This window comes from Myotis nattereri (assembly GCF_964212035.1).
Source record: "Myotis nattereri genome assembly, chromosome: 8".
Taxonomy (NCBI): domain Eukaryota; kingdom Metazoa; phylum Chordata; class Mammalia; order Chiroptera; family Vespertilionidae; genus Myotis; species Myotis nattereri.
The window spans coordinates 70,354,799-70,382,444 of NC_138083.1; the positions used below are offsets into that span (position 1 = coordinate 70,354,799).

The 27,646-nt window shown below is 50.6% G+C and overlaps 1 protein-coding gene across 1 annotated transcript; it reads right to left on the reverse strand.

Annotated features, from left to right (window-relative positions):
• Positions 1 to 771: 771 nt before the first annotated feature.
• HNF4A (hepatocyte nuclear factor 4 alpha) lies at positions 772 to 26,008 on the reverse strand. Its single transcript, XM_081096462.1, has 10 exons — positions 25,758 to 26,008; positions 21,629 to 21,803; positions 20,422 to 20,516; positions 14,500 to 14,606; positions 13,665 to 13,820; positions 10,083 to 10,170; positions 9,545 to 9,700; positions 6,220 to 6,456; positions 3,974 to 4,126; positions 772 to 2,686 (listed from the first exon to the last, which is right to left on the reverse strand). Exons 1-10 carry the CDS (start codon positions 25,870 to 25,872, stop codon positions 2,544 to 2,546), a joined length of 1,425 nt encoding a protein of 474 aa, XP_080952588.1. The 5' UTR covers positions 25,873 to 26,008; the 3' UTR covers positions 772 to 2,543.
• Between the last annotated feature and the right edge of the window lie 1,638 nt (positions 26,009 to 27,646).

Genomic DNA, 27,646 nt, shown 5'->3' on the forward strand with positions numbered 1-27,646 from the left:
GGTCCTTGGTGGCTAGTTTATCAGGGGACAAGACCAAGGTGGCTATGAACCTGGCTGGAATACTCAAGTGCATCCCTTGCCTTTAAATATATATATATATTTTTATTGATTTCAAAGAGGATAGGAGAGGGAGAGAGAGATAAAAACATCAATGATGAGAGAGAATCATTGATCGGCTACCTCCTGCACACCCCCTACCGGGGATTGAGCCTGCAACCCAGGCATGTGTCCTTGACCAGAATCGAACCCAGCACCCTCCAGTCCGCAGGCCAACACTCTATCCATTAAGCCAAACTGGCTAGGGCTCCCTTGCTTTTATTCTTTTTCAAAACAACACTTGCTTTGATGAAATTTCCCCATGCCTACTTGTCCCTTAATGCTAGCAGGTTGACCCAGGACCCAGATCAGGGCCCCATCTTGGACCCCGACGGTAGATGACAGACCCTTGGACCCTCCTGCCATCCTTTCAGATCTTTCCATCATCCCCTCCCTTTTCGACTTTCATGTCTCCACATACTGAGCACTCAAAATCCAGGGACCAGAGTCAGATTCCCACTTCTGGCTCTTAAGGAAAATCACTTCTCCTGAGCCTCCGCTCCCCATCTATAAAGTGGACGGTGGTGGTGGTGGTGGTGACAGTGTCTAACCTGCTTACCTCTTGATGTGAAGATTAAACAATAATGGCTTTGAGAGCACTTTGCACAGTAGGAGACTATTTTCATTCTTATTTCTAACACCTGAAAGGAAGAAAAGACACCCACCCAAGGACTTAGAAAACATACATGCCATTTATTTAGCTTTATACACTTTTGTTAAAACACACAATAAATGTTTTTGTTTGTTTGTTTGCCCCATTGGGTGGCAGTGACAGGGCTCAGGTGTCAGCACAGGACCTAATGACATTCACACCCCAGGGAAGATGCTGATGGATCTGCCAGAACCCAACCCACTTTCTGAACTGCTGGATGTGAATTTCACACTTCATCCCAATCAGGGCAAATCACAGAGCAATCTGGCAAAAGTAATTGGCTTGATCATCACAAGAAATCTAGGAGCATCCATGTACAACTCTCTCCTCTCTTCCCTGTCCCCTCTAGGAGAGCCACGGGGACTCTGGAAGCTTCTGAGAGCTGCCTAGAGAAGGAGTTGTCTCGGTGGAGGAATTATAGGGTCCATGGTTGCCCTCCCAACCATTTTTTTAGTCCATCAGATTTTGTTTTAGGACTACAACTCAGGTAGACAAAAATTCCAATGTGGTGTCCTCAGTTTAGAATCAGGAAAGTAAACTTGTCTTTATTTTGTTTCCTATAATTGCAATAAAAATTCTAAAAGTGGAATGGATTTCTCCTCCAAAAAGAGTTGACTTGGGCAGAGGACTGCCCCCTGCCCCAGATAATTGCTACCATTAAAAGCCACTGTTGCCCCACTCCACCCCATGGGAAATTCTTACCTCAGCTTGCCTCCCATGACATTGGGGTGTGGAAGAGCAAACAGTAGGAATGACCATGATGAGCAGAATGACTCTAGCTTCCCTACCTCACCCCACACCAGCCTGAGCCCCCTGGCTGGGATTTCTGGGGAATTGAAATGAGATGTGGCTAAGGAAGGCTGGAGAGCTCAGAACAGGGAACACTCTCCTGGGATTGGGGATTTGGCTTGCTGGAGTGGGGAAGGCCAGTCCTCATAGCACTGGAGAGGCAGAGATTTCTCTTGGACATACTGTCCAAATACCCTTTATGCCTCTTTTGCCAAAAGAAACAATCACTAATGATGGAATTGGGAGGCACTGGGGCACTGCCCCGTCTATTCAGAAGGGTCAGCCCTGGCTGGGGGGCAGATAACCCGTCTAACTATTCATCCTCCTACAATGCACAGCTCTGGTCCCAGGTTTGGTCCCAGCTTTAATTGCCATGGGCAAGTGGCATTTTTCAGAATTCCCCAAAGTCACCAATATTCTGGATGGATGGAGGCACGGGCTGTTTCATCCTGGGGTTTAATGGCTCCAGAATGTACCCTGAGTGATGCTCCCCAGAGCAAGTCTCAAACCCAGACCTTCCCCTGCCCCCTCCCCCAACTGGCCCACTCCTGGAATGATAGAATCTCTACACTCATCCCTCAGAGTTGGGGAGCAAAGAGAGAAAAAGGGCCTGGACATGATGACAGCACTCAGGGAGCAGTACCGGCCTGAGGGGAAGAGAGCTGGGCTTGAGCGAGGTCCCACATCATCTCTAGGCAGCAGGTGAAGCAGCTGGGGGTAGATATGGATGAAGGGAAGGCAGTGGCTTCAGCAAGAGAAACGTTGTCCAAGGCAGCAGAGGATTCTCCAGCTGGGATCTCCCCAAGTCAAGGCCCCATCGTCCAGAGCAGAGGAGGGGGGCAATGTGTCGTGGCCCACAGCCCAAGTTCTTGGGCCCTTTGCCCTTTTCACTACTGCTTTGGGACTGGCCCTACTGTCACAGCTTCCAGCCCTGTGACCAAGTGACTACCAGGGGCTCTCAGAGGGGACTGGAGGGCCAGCAGAGCCCCTGACCCCCGGCGACTTGCTAGATGACTTCTTGCTTCGTGATAGTCAGCTGGGGGATGGCAGAGGGGGGCTTGACAATTGTGGTGATGGCTCCTGGCAGGAGTTTGTAGGGCTCAGACCCTGAGCCACCTGGTGGTGAGGGCTGTGGAGTCTCAGGGGTGGCTGGAGGGACAGAGAGACAGACAGGCTGTTCAGAATCCTAGCCCTTTGGGGAGTAAAAGCAGAGCCCTAGAAAAGTTCTCCCCCCTCTCTGGGGCTCAGTTTCCTCTTCTATAAAGCGAGAGAAAGAAACCAGATAATCTCTAAAGTCTCTTCTGGCTCAAATCTTCTGATCCCAGACCACAGTCTCATGTTCTACGAGGTCTGGAAGGCTATGGCTGGACCAGGTCACACCCAGTTCCTACTAACCTCCATCTCCTCCACTGTTTGGTATGGAGACATGAGCTGCTTCTCCCAAAGCAGGGCCCAAGTCTGACTTTCCCCAAGGACACTGGGACATGTGACAGGAATACCCATTCTTGGAGAAGAGGAGCAACAATTGATGAAACCCTAACTGGCTTAAAAAAGATTCTCTGATACATAGGTAGATGAGTAACAGGAAGTAATTGTCCTCACCCCCATAACAGGTTCAGAAAGTAACTCTGAGTCCAGCCGGTGTGGCTCAATGGTTGAGCACCAACCTATGAACCTGGAGGTCATGGTTCGATTCTCTGTCAGGGCACATACCCGGGTTGCGGGCTCGATCCCCAGTAAGGGGCATAATTCTCTCTCATCATTGTTGTTTCTATCTCTCCCTCTCCCTTCCTCGCTCTGAAATCAACAAAAACATAAAAATCATGACCCACTTGGCTAATTTCAGTCCATGGACAACTTTCCCAAAGAACACTCTCAATGAAATGAGATCTCATTTTAGTGGACTGCCTCATCCCAGTGAAAATCTCACTCTTTGAAGAACTTTGCCAATGACAAACTCACTCTTGTGAGATTTTTCCCAAAGAACACTCTCAATGAAATGAGATCTCATTTTAGTGGACTGCCTCATCCCAATGGAAATCTCACTCTTTGAAGAACTTTGCCAATGACAAACTCACTCTTGTGAGATTTTACCTCAGAGGAGAGTCTAGTTCAACAGACATCCCAACCTAATACATAATCTCACTCAGTTGTCTAATGGATAGCCTTAACCAATTGAGAAGACTTATTTAATGAACAATTTTACCAAATGCACACCACCTAATGGAATTTTCACCCTAATGGATATCCTCACCCAACGGGCAAGCTCATCTAGTGGATTACCCCATCCCAAGGACAGCTTCATTCAGTAGAGGTTATCAATCACCTTGCTGAATTAGCAGCCTTAACAAATACACAATCTCATCTCTCATCCCTACCCTGGCTCCCTCTTAGGCCCCAACCTCACCCCTTCCTAATAGAATCCAAGTTGCCCACCTGCCTGCCCCCTGGGTCGGGGCCACTCACACATCTGTCCGTTGCTGAGGTGAGTAGGCATCGTGTTGGCAACAATGACGTTGGTGCCCATGTGTTCCTGCATCAGGTGAGGGTGCAGGGGATGATGGGCATGGGTTGCATCACTGGAGGATCCTGCAGGTAGAGGGAAGACTCAATGAAGATGAAGAGTTTGGGATAAGGACCCTGGGCCTTGAGACACCATCTCCCTCAGGTGTGGCCAATCAACCTGCCCATCCATTATGGATGATGCCTATTGGGTTCCTATTCCTGGGCTAGTAAACTGGGGTTTACCATTCCCATCCATGGACTTTATGAGGGTATTAAGAGGACCCAGCTAACCAAGAGAACAAACGTGATTTAAAAGAAACAGAAGCATGTAAGGAAGCACTGAGATAATTTAAATATTAACACGAGTATTGATTGCATATTAATATAATGAATTTAATCAATGGCTTTTGAAATTCTTTGGCACAGAAGTCCTTCAACAATTTGGTCCCAACTCACCTTTCAGCCAAGCTGACCTATTTAGTACAGCATCTATGTGTTTCTTTGGACTTTCCTGTAATTTACAATCTCTCTGCTTTTGCTCATGTACTGGCTCCACTAGAGATGCCTTCCCCACCCACCCCCCCCCCCCACGTCCAAATTCCAGTTCAGATATTTACTCCTAAGGGAAGCCTCTCCTGGTTCTCTCCATTCCAGTAGGAAGTAAACTTCTCCTTTCTTGCAATGCCCATAGTAATTAATTGATCTGTAGCCCATCTTTAGGAATAACCACTTCTGTCTGTGAGCATTACAATGAGTCCGAGCTTCCTTGCTTAGATCCTGCCTCCTATCCTTCCAGCTCACTTCATCTAGTACCATCACTGCGAAAACTCTTCAACCCTATTGAGGCTGCAACTCACTGATCCCCACTTTTCATTATCACCCCATCTTTATTTCTATTCCAGTCCAGCCAAGATTCCATAGCCCAGCATTATAATCCCTCCCTCCCTTGCATTCATCGCCAACTCCCTCATAGCTTCCCTTCAGAGTAAAACATTTTCAAAGGGTTGTCTACTCTTGTTACTTCCACTTCATTTTCCCACTCACTCTGTCACACTTCCCAGTCTGGTTTCCTTTCCCACGGTCCTCTGACACTACTGCTCTTTGCACAATCGCCAAGAGCCTCCACTGTGCCAATCCAATGGACACCTCCATCCCTCTCCTGTGAACTTAACACCATTAAATGCCCTGTCCTCCTTAAAACATGCCCTTCTCTTGGATTCTGGAACTTCCCTGGTTTTGCTCTTATCCCCCTGGCTCCTCTTCCTCCAACCTCCTCCCATGGCATCTAATTGCTGGAATACCATGGAGTTGCCTTTCATCCTGAGCTTTGGGATTGTATTTTAGCAACAGACTCAGATATCCAACTGCCTCCGTGATAATTCAACTTGGATGTCTAACAGTCATCTCAAGCTTAACTCAAGTCCAAAATGGATCCCTCACCATCACCACCCTGCCCAGCCTCAAATTGTTCTCTCTCAGTCTTCCCATCTTAGCAAATTGCTCCACCAGCATTCCTGTTACTCAAAGCAAAAACAGAGGTTTTACCCTGGACTCTCCTCCTCCCTCTCTCCCCACATCTGACCAATCAGCAAGTCCTGCAGGTTCTTCCTCCAAATAGACGATCACGTTTTTCTCTGCTGCTAAATTTCCAGTCATGCTTTGTCCCAGCCTCTACTGTCTTTTCCCTGATTGGAGACAATAACATTCTCAGGGGTCTCCTGTCTCCATTTTGCACCTTCCCCTCCCTAAATCCACTTTCTACCCAACAATCAGAGTAGTTGGTTTAAAACACTAGTCTGATGTTCAATCTTCTTATAATAGTTGCATGAGAATAAAATAAAAATTTCTGACCACGGCCTATAAAACCATATACTTATCATTTGGTTTCTGCCAGCTCGCCATCTTCATCTCATACAACTCCCCCAGCTCACCACCTTATCCTCCTTCTCGAACACACTACCCTCTCCTGCTTCAGGACTTCTGTATTAGTTATGTCTGTCTAGAATGTTTTTCTCTTGACTTTTAAATACTCTATTTCCTTTCATCCTTCTGGTCTAAGCACAAAAGTCACCACTTCAGAGATGTCTCCCTTGGCCAATCTGTCAAAAGAGGCCCCTTCTCTTGGAGAGACCCCTGCCCCCGCCCACCTCTCCGCCCCTCCGGGGCGGGGCACGGACCTCCCAGCAGCATCTCCTGCAGCAGGTTGTCGATCTTGGCCATGCCGAAGAGCTTGATGAACTGGATCTGCTCAATCATCTGCCAGGTGATGCTCTGCAGGGTGGGCAACAGCAGCAGCAGCTCGCCGAAGCGGCCACGTGAGTCATACTGGCGGTCGTTGATGTAGTCCTCCAGGCTCACCTGCACCTGGGACCGCAGCCTCTTGATCTTACCCGGGTCACTCAAACCTTTAGCATCTGCAACAGGAGGGGGTGGGCAAGGGAGGGCAGTGGGGCCCAGTTAGAGCATCTGGGGAGTCAGGACCCAGACTTCCCCTGACTCATGGGGCCCTCAAAGGGGGGCTCAAGGTCACACAGGGAATCCTCAGCAGTGCTGGGATGAGGATTCAGGGTCCGCAGGAAGCAGAGCGCACTAATGAAAATTGTAGCTTCCTGGACTCAGGCAGAAAAGTGTTTCTGTCACATTTCCTAAGATGCAGAACTGGGAGAGAGGAGTGAGGGATGGAGGATGGGACTTCAGGAACATACCCAAGAGGGCACTTAGCAACTTCCTCATTACACATGGAGAAACTGAGGCACAGAGCAGGGAAAGGACTTGGCCAGGTCACACATCTGGTGTTGGCAATCCATGATGTGCGCTTGGGGCTCCTGACTCCCAGCTGAGTTCCCACTGTCCAGATCTCAGCACACACTGCTTCTGCTGCCGTAGAGCTGTATCCCCACTTCTCTGCTCCCTTGCCTGTGTCATCTTAGGGTCTCCGCTTAGGTTTCACTTCCACCAAGAAGCCTTCTCCATTCCACCCTCCCCAAGTCCGCATTACGTGTCCATCCTGTTCCCAAATTTCTGTGGCTCTTCCGTTACTACTGACTGCACAGGAGGCAACTGTCTCTTCCACTAGGTGTGAGCTCTGGGCAGGAAGGCATATATATCATTTGTCATTTTAAACCCGCCACCTAGTACCATGCACAGTCAGTATTTGTTGAATAGATGAAAGGATAGGTAGGTGGATAGAAGGATAAATGAATGAAAAAAAAATCAATGGATAAATTCTAGATCCTCAATCTTAAGAAAAGGACTCAAGTAGTCGTCCAATGGATAATCTCAGACTTCATGGAGGTAATGCACTTATTTCCTAATGTAAGTGGCAGAAAGAGAATTTCACCCACACATCCAGTCCAGGGTGCTCTCCACTAACCATGTTTGTGCATTCTTTTACTCAGTCAACAAACGCTATTGAACACCACCTACATGCCAGGCCCTATTATAGGTCATCTGCCCCTCCAAGCCAGGTTACTGACCCTGACTCAGCGTCAGTAATCCTGCACACTTTACTGAGCCATTTACTCTGTCTAGCCCTGTGCTGAGTGCTGCAGGGGATATAGCCTGGGCCAGACTCTCAAGGAAACTAGAGGTAGCACTCTTACCCTTTAGAAAATGGGAAATAGCATGTGGTAGGTAAGAACATGGGCTTGAGATCTGAATAGTCTGAAGTTCAAATCCGAGCTCTGCCATTTCCTGGTTGTGTGACCTTGGGAAAATTAATTGATTTCCCTGTGCCTCAGTTTTCTAATCTGTAAAATGGAGATAGTAATTCCCATCTCACAGGTACCATGTTGCAAGTAGTAAATGGGATGATCCACACAGAGCGTTTAGAAGAGTGTCTTAAAGAGCATTCCACAAATGGTGATGATCTTCCTCTTCATTACTACTATTACTAGAAGTGATCTTCATGCAGTTGGGGCCTAAGACAGTGCCTGGCACATAGTAGGTGTTCTCTAACATGTAAGGAGGAAAGGAAGCAAGCAAACCTTTGGGGGCCCAGGAATCTTGACATTGTAAAGTAAAATCAGGCTTTGCACAGATATAACTACAAACTACAAATACAGGTGGAAAGCCAGTAAATGGAACGGGGAGAGGAGAGTCAGAGCTGAAGGAAAGGGTGGGGATGCAGTACAGTAGTCCCCACTTATCTACAGGAGATTCAGTCCAAGGTCCCCAGTGGATGCCTAAAGCCACAAACAGAACTGAACCCTTTATATACCATGTTAGAGACTATATTTTTTCCTACACATACATACCAATCATGAGGTTTAATTGATAAATTAGGCACAGTAAGAGATGAATACCAATAACTAATAAACACTAAAATTGAACACTTATTACAATACATTGTAATAAAAGTTATGTGAATGTGCTCTCTCTCTTTCTATCTCGATATCTTATTAAACTGTACTCATCTTCTCACTTAAAGAAAGTGCTTCTACGGCTTCTCTTTGGAATGTCCAAATTGCCAGCATCACTGCTCTTGCACTTTAGGGGCATTATTTAGTAAAACAGGATGACTTGACCACAAGGACTGCAATACTGGGACAGTTGATCTGATAACCGTGTTGGTTACCAAGTGACTAATAGGCAGATAGCATATGCAGAGTGAATGCGCTGGAAAAGGGGATGATTCACATCCCAGGTGGGACGGAGCAGGAGGGTGCAAGATTTCATCACACTACTCAGAACACCGTGTGCAATTGTAAACTTACGAATTGTTTATGCCTGGAATTTGACCACAGGTAACTGAAACCACAGAAAACAAAATTATGGATAAGGGGGACTACATGCTACATGAAGGGTTAGAAAATACTCTCCACAGTTGATAGGACAAGAAATAAAGGCATAAGTACATAACAAACATTATAAAGATGATCAATAGAGACACTAAAATAGCCAGAAAAATATATTAAGAGGATGGAGGAGAATAGGAATGGTGATAAAAGAAGTGAAGCCCTCTGCTAGCCTAGGAGGAAAAATACGACCCAAAAAAGATAAAGCAAGAGAGAGCAGGCTTAGCATTTTATTTTGAGCTCGAGGTAATGGCCAGAAGAAATGATAACGAGTCAGAAATGGTTCTGAGGAGCAGGCTTTAGCAGGAAGAGTGGAGTAGGGAGGAATATTCGCATTTTAAGTACGTGCACATATTATTTTGCTAGGAGTAAGGGTACACCCAATGTAGCTTCCCCATCCCCTTTTGAGGAAAAGAAGATAAAAGGAAAGCAAAGAAGGAAGACAGGAGATGAAAGAGAACAAAAGAGGGAGGAAGGGAAAGGAAAGAGAAAACTCAAGCCTGTGGACTCAGTGTGCCCCGTCAAGTCATATCATCCCTTTGAACTTTGATTTTTCCTTATCTATGAAATGGAGCTAAGAAAAACACCCTCTCAGGGTTGTTGTACTTAAAAGATGAGGTTGTGAACTTGGGGTATGCAACCCAGTAGGAGAAGTCTGACAGAGGGTTCTGGAGCATCAGGGGTGGGTGGGAGGTGCGGACTGTACCTGGATCAAAGAAGATGATGGCTTTGAGGCAGGCATACTCATTGTCATCGATCTGCAGCTCCTGGAAAGGCAGCACCAGCTCATCCAGGATGCGCATGGACACCCTGCTCATCTCTGCCAGCTCCGGGCAATGCCGGGGGATGATGTAGTCATTACCTGGATGAGTTGGAAAGGAGAGGGGATGGGGAAGCTACCTTGGGTGTACCCTTACCCCTAGCTTTGAACAGGCCCTGTCCTTTGCAGTTGCAATGCAGTTGGTGCTCATGGGAGGAGTGCCCATTTTACAGATGAGAAAGTTAAGGCCCAGATTAAGGGAATGAGTTGCTTGAAATCATCGGACTGGGCCTGGGATCTGGCTTTGAGTGTGTTTGAACTTTAATTTCTTGGGTCCATATTTCCTTGCATCCAAGGGGACAGGGCTATTTCTGATCGGTCTCCCTTGCCCCAGCATGCTGCCGTGGACATCTCCTATGCCCAGGTGGGTTCCACACTGGACATGCCCTCCACAGAGCCCTGGCTGAGCAGGCCCCCTCCTCACCTAGTAATAGAACGTCCTTGAACACCATAGAGCGCTTGGTGGCTCCGAGAAGCAGGTGCTCGCCGGCATGGGCTCTGAGCAGGGCCACCTGGAAGAGAGAAGGGACAGCATATGGTGCCTGCACACCTGTGAGGGCTGCTCCTCGCCAACTCACCAACACTGGGCAAGTCAGCTTCATGCTTCCCTCGCCTTTACCTGCCTGAATTATAAAACAGGCATCAGAAAACAGCCGCCCTCTTCCCATAACTGATCAACTGGGGACCTGGAGAAGATTCAGCAGGAATGCAGGAGGGGAAAGAACGTGCGCTAGGAGCAGAGCGACCAAACACTGACTTTGACCTTGAGTTTCTGTGTCCTTGGGCAGTTGCTGCTCCCCCCTGGGCCTGGTTTATGTGCCTGGTGAAACTGTGACAATTATTTGGGTGTATTTTTTTCATTAGAGGTGCAAAGGCTTTCATCAGACTCTAAAGAGGGTCTATCACCCCGAAAGTCCTAAAACTGTGGGTCCCCAATTCCTACTCATGGGCCAGCTATGAAAGATTATGAAGAGTGGTTTATAAGAATGCAGATTCTTAGGCCCTGCTTCCAGAGATTCTGATTCTGTATGTATGGGGATGGGCCCAAGGATCTGTGTTAAACAAGCTCCCAAGTGGATTCTGATGTGCAGTTGTGTTTGGGAAATCACTGCTCCAATTTCCAGGCAGCTGCCCACTTGCCATTGTAGGATTCTAGGGTTCTGAGAGTGAGTTACAAGAATTTGGACGTGGATGTTGGTTCCCACCTAAGGCAAAGGCATGAACACTGGTTCTTGGAAGTGGATGAGCTTGACAGACACCTTTCCTGCAGAGAAGACAAGTCTAACTCACCGGAGAGCACTGCCTGCCTTTCAGAACCATCTGCTTCAGAGCTAGCATGAGAACCAAAGATGGGCTGGAAAAATAGTATCAGGCTGGTAGCCTCCAGGGTCTTATCTGCAAGGTTGGGTTAGGGAGTCCAGAGGGTTTTAGCAGGCTAAATTATTAAGTAAAATGCTTTTGTTCATGAATTCACTTGATTGTTCATTCTTTCAGTCATCACATGTTACATGCCTACTAAGTGACAAACGTGTTTTAGGCAATGGGGACACAATGGGGAAAGGAAAGGAAAGGAAAGGAAAGGAAAGGAAAGGAAAGGAAAGGAAAGGAAAGGAAAGGAAAGGGAAGGGAAGGGAAGGGAAGGGAAGGGAAGGGAAGGGAAGGGAAGGGAAGGGAAGGGGGGTGCTAGGAAGGGAAAGAGAGAAAGTGAGAAGGAGAGAGAAAGAAGAGGGGAGCAAGGAAGGAAGAAAGAGAGGGAGGGAGAGAAGTAGGAAGGTGAGGGTATGAGATAAGAGCATAGGGCAAGAATAACTAGTAGATGGGAGGTCAGAAAAGACCCATCTAGGGAGGTGGAATTGTTCTAAGGCACATAGTAAAAATTCAATAAATATTTGTCTGAATGAAGAAAGGAAGAAATGGGTGAATGAACGAATGAGCAAACTAGTTAACTTCCTCTCCAGATGCAGCCCCTCCTGGGCAGCCACCTGTCCTTACCTAGTCTGTTCCCCTGTGGTTAAACCTTGTGAGGATGCCAGGAAAATAGGAGAAATGGCAAACAGGCGGTGAGAGTACACTTGCCATGACCAGGACAAGGATGCTTACTATTGAGCACATCCTACACGGCACACCGGGCACTGTGCAGGCCCTTGTCCCTTACCAGTGGCTCTGACTGACAGGGAGAAGACCTGGCATCAAGTCCCAGCTCTGTGACTGCCTTGCTCTGTGACCTGGGGCAAGTCACCTTCCCTCTCTAGGCCTCAGTCCCCTTATCCAATGCTACCCTAGCCGCCCAGGTTTCAACGGATTGATATTCTAGACAAGACAAGAAGCAAACAACCTGGAAAGTGGCTCCTGAGGCGATGTCTATCGAGTTGAGGTGCCCTTTGGAAGACAATGACCCCCACCTCCCAGGTTTGTCTCCTCCTCCTCCCCCACCCCATCTAGAGCAAATGGGCTCCTGTACACCGTGAATGGGGAGCTGGGAACCCTCATGACCCGGGTCCAGCCCCCTGACATGGCAGCTGTTCTGGGGGTGAGCAGGCAGGGGGTGTTAATGATTGTCCCGTGTTATTGGCCACCCATCACTGCTCTCTGAGAATGCTCTGAGCCCTAGCCAGGGAGGTTTGGGTGGGAAATCGAGGTTAACAATTGTTGAGCTTGGGGGTATTTCGTTGCCCTGCTGAGCCCCTGGGAAGGAACAGGAGGGATTAAACATTAATGTAGATTCTCCAGCAGAGGGGACCAGGGCCAGAACACGAGGAGCAGGGGAGAAGGCAGGGGCTCTGCCAAGATCCCTGCCCTGTCATCCCTCCCAAAGCGGGAGGAATCTGTGTGAGAGGGCATCTGATCCGGCCCCCAGTGCGAGGCCCAGGACCAGCCAAACCCGTGTTTGCACAGCGTGTCCCATCGCAGGACACTAATGGGTGTTCCAGGAGAGGGTGGGTGTAAGAGGAGTTCCAGGAGCCCCGGGTCTGTCCACAAAGTTCAATAGGTGCCTTGCCGGCAGGGCTTCTCAGAAACTTGGACAGACTGGCATGCGTTGCCAGACTTTCATGCAAATGTGCAAAACGGAGAAGTAAATGCACCAATGGACATCTAGGCCCTGTGCATTGGTGACCCCGAGCTTCCCTCAGAGCTGAGAAGGTGACTCAGCCCGGCTCTGCTTTCCCAGACAGGAAAAATGTCTGCACAGGCCCAAGGGGTGCAGGAGCTGTCACTTGTGGTATCTCAGAAACTCATCTGTCCTCAGGTCCATCCCCACCACACACACACACACACACACACACAGTCCCCTGTTCCCCCTGGGACATTTTTGGTATGTCAAAGAATGTACTTTGGGAAATAAAATGCTGAGCCATACCATGTTGGTGGGATACAGGAAGAAGCTGACAGTTAGGGAGGCCAGCTGTGGCCCCGGCACTGTGTAGGTGCTCATTACACGATTTATACTTTTCAAATGGTAATGTCCTCCATCCTTCCAACCACTTTCTGAGGCAGGTATTACAATTCCCACTTTGTACATAAGAAAACTGAGACTCAGAGACAGGAAGTAATCTGTCTTAGATCACACAGAGAACTGGTCTTAAAACCAGGCGCAAGCCCAAATCTCCTGGTCCTTGGCCTTGGTTCCCTGTCAATATCTCCTCGGGAGAGGGCCCTGCTGCAGAGATACAGTGGATAGAAGCCTGGACTTCGGAGCTTGCCTGCCTGGTTCTAATCCCAGCTCTGCTGGATACTAGCGGTGTGACCATGAGCAAGTTACTTAACCTCTCTGTGCCCCAGTTTCCTCACCTGTAAGATGGAACTAATAATAGCACTACCTCATAGGGCTGTTGGAAGGATTAAATGAGTTAACATTTGCAAAGTGATTTAAACAACTGCCGGACACATGAGCACTATGTGTGTTTTGTTAAATAAATTCAGACCAGTCCAAGGCTATATCCCAGGTGGGCCAGCAGGTCCCTCCTGCCCAGCACCCCCACTGCCCACAGTCCACGTCCGCCCGCACCTGGTCGTCCAGGGGAAGTTCGCAGAAAGCTGGGATGTACTTGGCCCACTCAACGAGCACCAGCAGCTGCTCCTTCATGGACTCGCACACGTCGGCAATGCTGGCGATCTTCTTTGCCCGGATGTCTCCGTTGATCCCAGAGACAGGGGAGGTGATCTGCGGGGGAGATGAAGGAAAATGCTGGGGATGGCTGGGCTGCCCCACACGCCCTGAACCCTGCAGAGGCCCCTCCTCAGGTAGTGTCCCTGTCTGGAAAAGGGGAGATGGACTGTGGGTGCTGCCTTGGCTCGGAGGAAGCTTAAGGGAAAATGGACAGAAGGAAGGATGCTGAAGAAGTCCTGCGGCCTGCCCCTGCCTCCTCTTCCTCCAGCTCCTCAGAATCCCAAGGAACCCCCCAGCCCTAGGGGAGAAGCAGGGCAAAAACCCTCATCCTCATCTGCTAGAGGAAGAAACCACAGCCCAGAGAGGTGCTGTGATTGGCCCAAGGTCAACAGCAGAGGCTGACTGAGTCCCAGTTTGCTACCCTGTCCACTTGTTCGCTGCTCTGTTGTCCCGGGGCTAAGCTGATCGCAGCCCTCAGTGAAGGCAGGGAGCTGCTTGGCCTGCACCATGTGGGCAGTGGGATGAACTAGAAAGTGCCCCCGATGCCAGGCCTGCGTCCCAGTTTTGTCTTTGCTACTAAATGGCTGTGTGACACTGGACTCAGCTTCCCTTCCGTGACATCTGAGGGTCCTTCTAGCTGCTGCTCCAGGGCTTGGCTGGGGAGGGCGGGGTGGAGGTGAGACTCCCCTTCAGTGTGTGGGGTCCCAGGTGGGTGGAGCGGTCACCCCAGTACCTGCTGGGACAGGACCTCCGCCTGCAGGAGCGCATTGATGGAGGGCAGACTGCTGTCCTCATAGCTTGACCTGCGAGTGCTGATCCGGTCCCGCTCATTTTGGACGGCTGTGAGGACAGCAGAGAGAAGTGAGGAGGGAGGGCAGGGATACGGAGGAGGGGAGGGCTGTGGCATGACTGATGAGGAACGGGTGAGGTGCAAGGGGACAGAGTTTAGCCCTGACAGAGTTTCTGCAGGGCTATCCTGCAGGGAAGGAGGCACAGCTGGAGGTGGGTGTAGGAGGGGTGCGTCCAGGGGACAGAGCCCAGATCAACTTGTGGGAAGGAAGGGAGACAGATTCTAACCCAGCTTGTTAGAACTTTCTAAATGCCAAAGCTGCCTCAACACAGTGCGGGGACTGCAGGAGTGACCCACCCATCCCTGGAGGCATGCAAGACAGTGATGACTGGGCAGAGGGCTTAAGGTGAGTCTGGAGCATTGAAGAGGGGATCTGTCTAGATAACAGATTTTCAAGCTCTGTTCTGCAAAAGGATCCCTTTCTTTCCAGATGAAAGTGTGTAAAACAAGCAAAATGAACTCCTCTGGGTGACAGGAGATGGCCCAGGGATTCCTGAACCCTGAGGCAGAAGGCCGGGACAAGGGGATCGGGAGGCCCCGCCTGCCCTGGCGGTCTCATCCATCAGCAGGAGCTGCAAGGGATCCAGGCTACCCTTCTCAGAGACAGCAAAGGTACGCTGTCCTCCCCTGCCCACTGCTGGGCTCTCTCCCAGGAACTCAGAGATCTGGGGCCTGTGTCCACCAGCGCCCCGCACCCCACTGCGTGCCCCCTTCTGGGCCAGTCCTGGCCGGAGATATAAGATGGACCTGCTGCCTTGGCCCTGCCCCTTGGACTCTGAGAAGCCTTCCTGTGCAATGAGGCTGGGCTGAAGCTGGAAGGAGGGAGGACGCGGTGGGAGGAGACCCAGTTCCTGTTCGGAATTGCCACTCGCTCTGTGTGTGCCAGTAGAAGTCACTTCCTTTCTCTGGCCTCAGTTGCCCCATCTATCAGCTTTTGCTTCCCAAATTGTCTCCCATCTCAGAAACAGGCAGTTTATTCCCCCACTTCCAACCTGGGAGTCTTTCTCTCACATTCTAGCTCTACTCATGCCCCACAGGTGTGAGTGGTCCTTACGGAATCCATCCTGGCTCCCACTCTGTCTGGGCCCTGACTTCTCAGCCCTGGAGTAGTCCGGGACCTCCTCACGGGTCCCTTTGCTTCCAGCTTTGCCCCTACAGTCCATGCACCTCTCAGGTCATACCCCTCCACGGCTCATTTTGGACCAGTGCCTCCCCATCTCCCTCGGCGTGAAGGCACAACTCTTCCCCGTGGCCCTTTCCCTCTGATCCTCTTCACTACTCTGTCCCCCAAACTTGCCTCACTGCTCCTCTGACACACTCTGGTGCTGCTGTTCCCCCTGCCTGGAATTCTCTCCCCTATAGCTTGGAGGCATCTTCATGTCACTCCTGTCCCCGTGCAAATGTCACCTTCTCAGAGGTACCCTCTCTGACCACTTGTCTGAGTGGCATTCCCCCCTCACACTCTGCCCTGCATCCTGCTTCCTTCTTCCTCTTGGCACTTAGTGTAGAATCATATGTTTAGTTCTTTACTCTCTGTCTCTCTCTGAGAAGAGAAGCTCCAGAAAGGACTCCCTCTTGTTCACTTCTATGGCCCCAGCGACTAGAACAGAGCCTGGCACATAGTAGGTGCTCAGTTAATATTTGTTGAGTGAATGATAAAAAGCTCTGTTTCTTGGGAGTACCCTAGGCCAGTGATGGCGAACCTATGGCACGCGTGTCAGAGGTGACACGCGAACTCATTTTTTTGGTTGATTTTTCTTTGTTAAATGGCATTTAAATCTATAAAATAAATATCAAAAATATAAGTCTTTGTTTTACTATGGTTGCAAATATCAAAAAATGTCTATATGTGACACGGCACCAGAGTTAAGTTCGGGTTTTTCAAAATGCTGACACGCCGAGCTCACAAGGTTCGCCATCATACATCTTCAAGCCTCCTCTGGTTTCCTAGGCCTGGTGGCTCCAGATGGGAACAGCCATCCTCGGAGACTCATTCACTGCCCCACCCGCACTGCCCTAGGCCCTGTGTCTCAGTGGAACATTGACATCCCACCTATTCAACTGTCGTCTCTGGATTTCACACATTGTTGAAATCAGAGAATGAAAGGCAGACAGTCAGTGGTTCTCAACCTTCCTAATGCCACGACCCTTTAATACAGTTCCTCATGTTGTGGTGACCCCCAACCATAAAATCATTTTCGTTGCTACTTCATAACTGTAATTTTGCTACTGTTATGAATCGTAATGTAAATATCTGATATGCAGGATGTATTTTCAGGGGTTGCAACCCACAGGTTGAGAACCGCTGGAATGAAGCCAGGAGTCAGGGGGATAAAATACAAGTCCCAAGATAAGAAATCTCTCTGGAGACCCACCACCCTGCATGGGGCCAGCTCCCAGAACCACTCCCCAGCCTTAGTCCTGCCCCACCTGCCCTGCCCACACCCTCCCACAGAGGCTGCCCGCACCCACCAGGGCGCCAGGAGGAGGCAGGCTGAATAAAAGGGCTGCTGTCAGCAGCTGTGGATTGGGCTCCTCAAGGTTAGGCCAGCCTTATCAGTGCCCGGCGCGAGCTCAGTCACGGAATGATGTTTTCCAAATGTTTGCTCAGTATTAGCAGGGTCGGGGACCTAATGTAACTCCTATTGAATATTAACCAACCTGGGCAGAGGCAGAGAGGAGGATGAGCTTGTCTTCTCAGAGAACCCCTGGATGGGGGATACTAGAGCCTGAGCTGAGGTTCCAAGAAAGGGCCCACCACCAACCCACACCTCCTGCACCCCTGGCCCTGCTTCCTGGTTCTAGGTGTCCAATTCCAGGAGCCTGCATTTGCCCTAGGACCACCAAGTAAGTGTCAGGTTATAGGAAAGAATTCCTGACCTACTGTTAGGCCCCCTGGTCCCCAGATTTCTCCCCTGAAAAACTTGCCACTCAGGGAACTCGCTTTTGGCCACCATGGAATAAGCTCTGGCCAAGACTTACGGGTCTCTGAGATTTAGAGCCCTCCCCTGGGGTCAAGAGGAACTTTCAGGGATCTAGGCCCAAGATGATTCCCACACTGGTCCCTCCCAGTTTCAATCCGGGGAGCTTGGTACCTGCCCAGCTCTGGGAGCCTGAATTCTAGTCCTGACTCCACCCTTGAGTCAATCATGTCACTTCTCTTGCCTCAATTTCCCCATCTGTAAAGTGTATGAAGAGGTAGATTTGATAGCCTCATATGCACCTGTCTTATCTATAAATTTTGTTTGCAGCCCATGTCTTCCTGTCTAGTCTATAAATTTTGTTTGCAGCCCAATTTTAAAAAATATATGTCAAGTACACAACATTATAATTTGACATCTGTATACTCTGCAAAGTGAGCTTCCTCAAAGGTCTAGTGACTATCCATCACCATACAATTCACCCTTCAGGGCGGCTTTTGGGTTTAAATGACTGAATTCTGCTAAGACCATCAGGAAAAAAACACGAAAACTTGTCCCAGCTCTTCTGATCCCCGTGGCTTCCAAGAATTTCTCTTGGCTTTGGGAAGTTTTTACCAGGCTATAAAACTTAGACAGAACTAGTAATATCCTTACTTCCCAGAGCTTGACCACAGTGGCGACTGAACGCTTTGCTACCCTGGCCTATTCTCAAAGCAACCAAGGGACACGAGCACATGTCACAATCTTAACCCAGGTGTGTAAACAAGCACCAACATTTACTCGCCTACACTGACTTGCCATCAGCCAGTTCTCCTATCCTCCTGACATGATGCCACCTTCCCTGAGCCAAGAAGCACTTTTCAAGGCTAAGCAAGGGCAGAATTGCCTGGTGCTCCCACTCCCCTTCTGGGAGCCAGGATGTGGGCCCGTGCCTCCTTGGCAGCTGAGGGGGAAGACCGGGAAACAAACACACAAGTCCCAGTGAGTGAGGCTCACAAAGCTGGGAGGGACCCCTACCAACCCCCTCATCTTATAGAGTCCAGAAGGGGCAGAAACTTCCCTGAAGTGACACATGGGAAAATGACTGAAGGCTTAACAAGAGACACATACAATAGCCGATCAAAGCTGGACCAGGCCACATGCAGCCCAGGAAGGCTGCTAACCTTCTCCCACCTGCCTGTCACAAGGCCTGTGATTTTAACACGAGAGATTCATTCTCTTGAACCTAAAATCTTGACTGTGGGGTAATAGAACCACTGACTATTAGAACCATAGACTCCTAGGTCCTGAGACTATAGTTCTCAATCTTCCTCTTGTCACCAGCTGTTCATACATACAGGGGTGGACAAAAGTAGGTTTACAGTTGTAAGTACGCAAAACAGTTTATTTTTGTATTGTTATCTATGATTGTATTATTATTATTACTACTACTACTATTAACCTACTCTTGCCTGCCTCTGTATATCACACCCCCATCTGCAGCATTTCTCATTCCACAGAGTGGTTCCCAGCTTGGAGGTGAGAGTGGGTGAGAGAGGCTCCACACCACCGAACACCAGGCAGGGAGAGGTGGGGGGCATTCACCCTCTGCAAAAGCTCCTTCCCCACTTTGAGAACCCCTGAGGTCTGGATGCTAGAATGATGTTGCGAGCAGGAGGGGGCTACTCCTTCATCAGGGTGAGCAGGCCCGGGTTTGCCACAGGACTCAGGAGCTCACTCCAAGGCCCTATTAGGATGAGCCACAGAAGACAATTCCTAGGGAGGGAGCAGAGAAAACAAGGTCTCAGAGGCAAAGATGGGGAGGGGAGGTGACCACAGCGGAGCTCCTCTCCTCATTCGTCTCAGCAGGCTGGGTCCCAGGTTCCCGCTGTGGGGTGGGATGGGGGTAGGAGGTGTGCAGGACTAGGCCAGAGGTCGAGCTGTGAGCTAGAAGTGAAGGCCTGGGGGCTAGTCCTAGAGCTGGGAAGTGTGAGTTGAGAGGAGAAAAAGAGGAAGAGATTTGAAAACGGAAAGTTATTTTTAGAAGCAGTTAAACGATTTTCGCTTCCTGAGCTTGGGTTGAGTGTTCCTGAGGTATGGAGGGCATAAAGCAAGCAACATGGAGGTGTCGTCCAAACAGCACTGAACTTGCATTCAAAGCTCTGGATTCAAACCCCACATTCTGCATTGACCAGCTCTGGGGCCTCCGGCAAGTTGCTGAGCCATTCTGGCCTCCGTTCCTTCATCTATAATAATAGTGCCACCACACACAGTTGTCATAAGAACAAAAGGAACTATCCATCATGGAAAAGCCCAGCCCAATGATTGGTGTCTGCTGGTATCAGGAGGCCTGGAGAGACCTCAATCAATGCACTGCGTCTTCCCCTTCTCTGCTCCCCAGGACAAGTCCAGTGTCCTGCTCCCATTCCCTAGGATGGGAAAACTTGGACTCACCTGATACTCAAGCATGACGACTAAGGAACTGGGCACTTGTCCCCGGGACAGGAAGCTCAGGAGCAGAACTCCCCACCCCCTCATATTTGCTGAGTCTGGGTAGTACATGGACATTTGCAATATCGTTCTCTAGTCTAGACCTTTCTTAATGTTTGAAATAGTAAAGAAAAAACACCGGACTTGGCTGCCTTGTGGTGGAGAAGGCAGGCAGGGGTGGTGGTGGCTGGGAACCTGCATAGATACAGTGGGAGCTTATCTTTTTGAATCGTTCTCAAGACCAAGCCCAGCCCCTCCCTATGGTCAGATTTCTAGGCCCTTCCTTCTCTCAGCCATTAGTTAGTCACCCTGGGGCCTGTTCCTGAGTCATAAAGTTGTGTCCCCAGTTGTAAATGACTGTGGGGAGCTGTGGTGCGGGTGGGGCAGTGGTGGCAGGGGGAGGGCTGAAGCTCACCTTCCTTCTTCATGCCAGCCCGGAAGCACTTCTTGAGCCTGCAGTAGCGGCACTGGTTCCTCTTGTCTTTGTCCACCACGCACTGCCGACTAAATCTGGGGAGGGCTTTGGATGGTTGGATGGAAAAGGGACAGCCCTCCCGCCCCCAAAACTGAACTAGAACCCTGGCCATCTGGTTGATTCCCAGCCTCTTTGCTGCAATAAACCCTTCATCCTAGAGGTTCTCATGTTAACCATAAAGAAAAGCTCAATGGAGTCCAACCCTATCTTATTAAATGTAGGGAAACTGAGGCTCAGAGAGGCAACCCGTAGACCTGGATCACTCAGCCTGGGGTAGAGCCAGGTTGGGAACCCTAGTCCCTTGAGTATCAAAGCACCACTATTTCCACCACATCCTACTAGTATAAGAGCTTGGAGGCCAGAGCAGGCTCCTGGTTATAACTAACGGTCAATGCGCGGCCCACATAAGCCAGAGATAGCAGTAGAGGCAGTGCCCCATAGTGGCTATGGGTGGGGCCCTGAGTATCAACCTGGGCTCTGCCATTGATTTGAGCTGGGTGACCTTGAACAAATTCCAAGCCCTCTCCACACCACAGCTTCCTCCTCTATAAAATAGGAATAATAATAGTAACCACCTCAGAGGGGCGTTGACCAGGGGAAGATAATACATGGATGGAGCCTGGCATAGTATCCATACATGGCACATGCTCCTAACCGATGGCTATTATTTTATTATTGCTGTCACGCAGAATGGCAGATGCTTTTAAAGGAGGGATCTCCAAGGCTTTAGGAAGCCCTTGGGGCAGGTGGAAAGGCCTGGGGCCAATCTCCTTTCTGCCCTAGAAAAAGCACCAGCTTGGGGTTTGGGCCCCATCCTCAGAGGCTTGATCCTAAGCCTCATGGGTCCTTAATTGCTAAGTGGGGTAAATAACAGTGGGTGAGTGGACTTCGTATGGTTCCTGCATATAGTAAGGGCTCAATAAAGGGCAGCCGATAGCTTTCTGATCCGTGAATGAGTTTCCTAGGATGGCTGTTCCCATCTGGAGCCACCAGGCCTAGGAAACCAAAGGAGGCTTGAAGACCTAGAAGGGCAGATGCCTCTGGGGCCTAGTAGGGAGATGACAGACCCTGGGGAACATTGGCCCAAGTGTGCCTATTTCCCAGCTGGAGAAATCAAGGCCCCGAGCAAGCGAGCGGGGCTCCGCACCTGCAGGAGTACATGTGGTTCTTTCTCACGCTCCTCCGGAAGAAGCCCTTGCAGCCATCACAGCTTGAGGCGCCGTAGTGTTTGCCTGTAGCCCGATCTCCACAGATGGCGCACAGGGCACTGACACCGAGGTTGTTGGTCGCATTGAGGTTAGCACCTTCTGATGGGGATGTGTCTGCACGAGAAGAAAAAAGAGGAGGACTCAGAAGCGCAGAAAGTCACCTCCTGGAGGCCCTGTTTTTCTGGAGGTTTAAATTTACAAACCAGTATGAATGTTGTGGGGAGCTCCCCAGGGCTGCAGCCTCAGCCAGAATGCCATGCTGTCCCCACTCCCTCGGTGACCTTGGGCAAGCCCCTTGGCTTTTGGAACCCCTGTTTGGCATCTCTAACTTGGGTATCATTGTGACAGTGACTTCACAGAGTTGTTTGTGAGAGTCTGCTCCCCTCATGATGGAGACTGCTAGCCCAGCTTTCTCTGGGAAGTAATGAAAACTTGGCCACACCCTAGGATGCTTCCAGGCCGTATAGACCCTGATTGACTGGGCACAGAGGGCTGTGGAAGAGACAAATATTGCAGTGTCTGCCCAGAACCAGGTCTTGCCATTTATTTCTTACTGAGTGACCACGGCTGGGAGGGTCTCAGCTTAGTGCCCAGGGGCCCTGACAAGCCTCCTGGGAAATGAGAAGACATGCACCAAGGACTGCGGCTCATTTGCCCTCCTGGGGGGGTCATGACAAGGAAATGTGCACCCCTCAAATACCTCTTGTCCCAGAGGCAAAAGCTACTGCATCTACATAAAGGTGAGGAGGGGTAAAAGAGGCAGGTGACGAAGATCTTGGATTGGATGCTGGGGGTCTCTGGCCCTAGTACTGATGCTGCCACTAATTCACCTGTGACCCTGGGCACGTTTGTTTCCTTGCTTCAGTTTCCCCGGGGCCTCAGTTTCCCTAAATGTAAACAGGGCGGTTCTACTGTTCTAGTGGTTTTCCATTATTTTTTAAAAATTCAGTAGCCAAACCCTCTTTTTATAAGCAAATCTTCCACCAAGGATAGATGATAAACCTCTCGGAAGATGATCAACACTGTGTCCCATCCCCCCTGAAGAATGCACGCATGTGCACAGCACACACAGTCGTGACACACTGTTCCCATAGAACCCTGAGGCCGGCCTGGAATTCCTAGGGAACAGCCAGTTAAGCACTGGAGAGGGCATGACGACCACAACGCCTGGAGCCCTTTGCCCAGTGAGAATCCCAGCTTGCCCACCTCTTATTGGTAGCCCTGCGACCTTGGCTGAATTAATTAACTTCTCGCCTTCCTTTCCTCACTTGTAAAATAGGAGGAAAATGCCCTAGGGCTGTTGTGTGTTGTGGTGATTCAGTCAAGTGTTTGTCACAGAATGAGCATGATATCAGCATTTGCGAAAGAACTTTTCTGCAGAAGAAAACTCTCAGAGCACAAGACTTCCCGCCTCCATGTGCGAGCAGACTCCGCTGCATTGCATCCTGCCGTCACCTGGCTGAACATCTCCCAGTCTCCCGAGGGTGCCCAAGAGTGCGGCCCCCTCCACTTGGTGAATTATTCCTGGAGATGGGGGTAATTGTTAAGCCGTGCTGGTGCCCTTTCTCCCTCAGCCTCGCCTCCCCAGGCCCCTGGGAAGAGCTGACCCCACGATTTCTGGCCATTCAGGAGGAGGCTGGGGGAAGGGGTGCCCACATCCTGGGCAGGATGGGCTGGGTGTTGCCAGGTATGCCATCTCATCCCTGGAGTCAGCCCCGTTCTCCAAGTGACAACACCAAGGCCCAGAGAGGGCAAGTGGCTTGCCCAGGGTCATCCTACTGCTGGGAAGGAGCGGAGCCAAATATATGGCCCAGGGGTGCTGGGTGATTCTGGCCATTGCTGCCCTTGTTGGGGTGTCTACTGGGGTCTCTGCAGCAAGGAACCCCTGTTGCTTTTGGTTCTGAATCTGAGATGGGGACAGACGGGGGAGCTATCCTTGGAGCCTTGGAGCTGCCAGCCCAGGATGTATGCCAAACATAACCCCAACTCTCAGACCACTTCAAACTCCAGTAAAGAATGTAAACCTTTCTTATAGGCGTTCAGAGTTCCTGAGAGGACTCAGGTGGGGCCAGGACCAGTTACCAGTGCTAAGATATTAAGTACCTTATCTTATTTCATCCTCTGGTAAGCCCTGGGGTGGGTGCTATTATTTATTCCCATTTTACAGATGAAGAAACTGAGGTTGCAACACGAAAGAATCTATGCCAGAATTTGAGCCCTAATCTTTCTGGCTCCAGGGCAGGAGGCTGCCTGTCTTCAGGTCACCCAATCAAGGGGCTTGGCTCTGCCTCGGGAGCACAGGATTCCCGGGAGCTGGAGGCATGCGCTCTGCAAGGTAGATGGCACCAACCCCAGGGAGCAGCTTGGGGCTGGGTTGTGGCCAGGAGTGTGACAGCACACATTGTCCTTGTGGGGTCACATGGCACCCACCTAGGGCAGCAGCTCCTTAGTTTACCATTTCCTGCATGTTTGTCCCTCAGTTCCTCCCGTGACCCAGGGTACTCCTAAAAGCTGGCCAGCAAGCAGACTTGGGGTGATTACGCCCATTTTGTAGAAGAGACCAGGAGAGGAGGGGTGACATGCAGGTCATACAGTAAGTGGATGGCAGAGACAGGTGAGCAGTTGGTGAGACTGACTATGGACAGTGCCCACTGACCACAGGCTGAGCAGTCACCTTTTTCCAGCTGAGCCAAACTGACCACAAGCCTTAGAGGCCTGCGCTGAAGCCACAGAGCCGGGGCAGGAAGGCAGGTGTCAGGCTGGCCTCGGCTGGCTGCCACCCACTTCTCCACCGAGGCTGAATTGCCACAAGTTAGGGACCTTTCTCTCCAGAAACTTCCTGGCTTTCAAGTCCCTTTCTTCCCCCAACCTCCTTGTGAAGGAGAACATCTCCCCCGTCCCCCCGCCCCCCCGCCCCCCCCCCCACTCATGGCTCTCAGTGATTATAAACCTGGAGAGACACATACAAGCAATAAGATCTGCTCAAAGACAAATGGGCATGTTGCTGATGAGAATCTCATTTGGTGAATGGCAACATCAAAATCCTGCACATCATGTCTGCATAATCGTGCCCACCAAACAGCACCGGCCCCCAGGGCAAGGATGTGCACATACACACAAGCAGGTACACACAGGGCACGAGTCAGAATGCCCATGCAGGAAACATAGGGCACACAAACAAATCCACATCCATGGTACATGTGTGCAAACATCCACAGTCACATGTACACACTCACCGCCACTTCCGTACAGAAGACAAACACAGGCACCTCTAGAAACACCAACCAACACAAACCCACTCAGTGTACAAACACAAATGAAAATGGACACAGAACAGGTGCACACAGACAAATGTGCACAAAGATGCAAATGGTTTCTGTGGGCACACAGTTGCCAACCCAGTATATCACCTCCCACCCACATACAGGGGAGCTCATGCGTGCGCACCACACCAAGAAGAGGCCATGATCACACACACACACACACACACACACACACACACACACACACACACACACTCTACTAACTGGTGTCTCATTTTGCAAAACTTCCCTGAGAACTCCATTTTCTCTAAGTGGGGCATTCACCCCAGGCAAGTCTCAAAGACACCCTGAAACACAGGGTGCCTCCATCTACCATCTCCAGGGACTGGACGTGCCTTTCCATCTCCCTGGACCTAGGCCCACGGGATTCAGGAAGGGGCCATGTTGGACCCAATTACTAGAGATGAACGGGAAGAAGGAGCTCACCGTCACGTCCCTGCTCCCAGTGACGCGCTGAGCAGGATGGCTTTGAGCTACGAGGGACTGGAAGGGCCTGACAGGGATTCCTGGGGCTACTTTTGCTGGGAATATGCTCTTGCAGGCCTCCCGTGGCTCAGAATGCCTCTGGTCACTGTGCCTGGGCACATTTCCTTTACCTGGCAACGCCGGTACTAGCCTATCAGACCAACCTGGCCATCGTCTATCATTCTCCTCCCAACCCAAAACTGGGTGCTGGAGACCTGCTCCCACTCCTGGGCATACCTGCCCCCAACTGGCATTCCTGGGCACACGTGCCTCCACCTACCATTGCCCATCGTCAACACCTGCACATTCTCAAATTCCAGGGTGGTGTAGGCTGGGTCCAGCGCAGCACTGTAGTCGGCCATGTCCATGTCGACCAGGGTTTTGGAGAGGCGCATCCTCCCCCTCCACTCCTCAGTCACTTGCCCTGCCCAGGATGCCCACCCGGAAGGCTCCAGGCCGAGCCGGCCCCCCCCCTTCACCCTCCCCCTGCCTCCTCCCAGGTGCACTCTCTGCCTTCCTGCCTTTCAAACTGTCCTCTGGGAGGATCTCCCGGAGTCTGGGCCTAGCCTCCCAGAAGGGGTGGAGGCTCTGCCAGGGAGGGGTGGGGGTTAATGGTTAATCGGCTCCCCCACTGGTGGATAGTCTGGGCGGGGCTGCAGGGATTTGGCTGTTTGTTGGTTTCTGCCTGACACCAGGGGTGCTACTACAACTGGTGGGGCCTTACTCACCAATATTCAGTTATTGATTCTGCAAGATGGAGAGGCTAACTCATCAGCACTCATCTGACCCCCTGACTCAGCCACCCTCCAAGTCATTGTCACTCCAAGTCAGGCATTCTAGCTGATATGCTGGGACGCTGAGAGCCACCACCAAGGTGCCCTAATTCAGTGACTTCCCAAATCATTGACTTTTACCCTTAATGCTCTTACAGATAAGCTGCCTCATGGCTCATGAATTAAAAACCCAAATCCCAGGCCCGACACCAATCTTCTGGATCCTCATCCTGGGAGCTTCCTTCCCATTTCCTACTTCCTTTAGGGGCAGAATGGATAGGCAGTTTGGTAGGGCCAGACTCACCTCTGGTTCCACTCCCCTGCTCCCCAGTACCCGACTCTGGCCACCATAGCTCCACAGCGCCCAGCTGCTCAGGCCCAGACCACCTCCACCTCCCATTTCCCTGTCAGCCTCCTGGTTCCCTCCCTCCCTCGCCCCAGAATAGGCAGAGACAGGCTTGCAGCCCCACAGGCCCGGGCTTACAGTCAGACACCCACCACCTACTAATCGTGACCTTGGGCAAATTATTTTGGGTGAAATGCATTTTGTAGAGGAGGAAACTGAGGCTCAATCAAGCGCCAGGGTGGTCTGAGTGTTACGTGAGATGGACATTAATAAAGCACCAAACGGCGCCTAGCAAGTGTCCTTCCCTTCTGCTCCCTGACACCCCTTCTTGTCTCCCTCGTTCCTCTCCACCCGTCTCCTGCCTTTGGAGTGGGCCTTGTGGGAATGCCACCTGAGCAGCTGCACGCTGGGGTCTTGGGCTTGGTTTAATGCTCTGCTGTTGCTGAAATTCTTAACAATTTCTGGACATAGGGCCCTGCCTTTTCATTACGGACTGGGCCCTGGACATGGTGCAGCTGGTCCTGTCTGCCTTCAGCTCATGGCTCATCCATTTCTCCTCCTACCTCCAGGCCTCATTGCCCTCTCCACAGACGCTTCCACGAGCTCCCAATCTGGCTGGAGAGCTAAGGTTGCGAAGCGAAAGGTAGAAATCACTGGGCAGAGGTAGAAGGACCGAGGTGGCCTGGGAGCCTGTCCTCTTTCAGCTGAAAGGACTGCGGTGGCAGGATTTGTTAAAACAGTAAGCAAGAGTGGGTGAATGAGTGAGAGAGACAAGTAGTGAGAGTGGGTGAATTGGTGAGTGAACTAATGAGTGGGTGGGTGAATAAGTGAGTGAATTTGCCCAGCCAGTGTGGCTCAGTGGTTGAGCATCTTCCCATGAACCAGGAGGTCACGGTTCCATTCCAAGTCAGGGCAGGTACCTGGGTTTCAGGCTCAATCCCCAGTAGGGGACATGCAGGAGGCAGCTATCAATGATTCTCTCTCATCATTGATATTTCTATCTCTCTCTTTTCCTCTCTCTGAAATCAATAAAAAGGAAAAAAAAAAAGA

What these genes read in the sequence shown, in the direction of transcription:
- HNF4A (XM_081096462.1), bottom strand. Translation starts at nt 25,872, where the DNA reads ATGCGCCTCTCCAAAACCCTGGTCGACATGGACATGGCCGACTACAGT. An exon ending in AACCACATGTACTCCTGCAG is followed by an intron (nt 20,517 to 21,628) that starts GTGCGGAGCCCC and finishes AGCCCTCCCCAG; the next exon opens with ATTTAGTCGGCAGTGCGTGG. An exon ending in CAAGGACGTTCTATTACTAG is followed by an intron (nt 9,701 to 10,082) that starts GTGAGGAGGGGG and finishes CAACTCATCCAG; the next exon opens with GTAATGACTACATCATCCCC.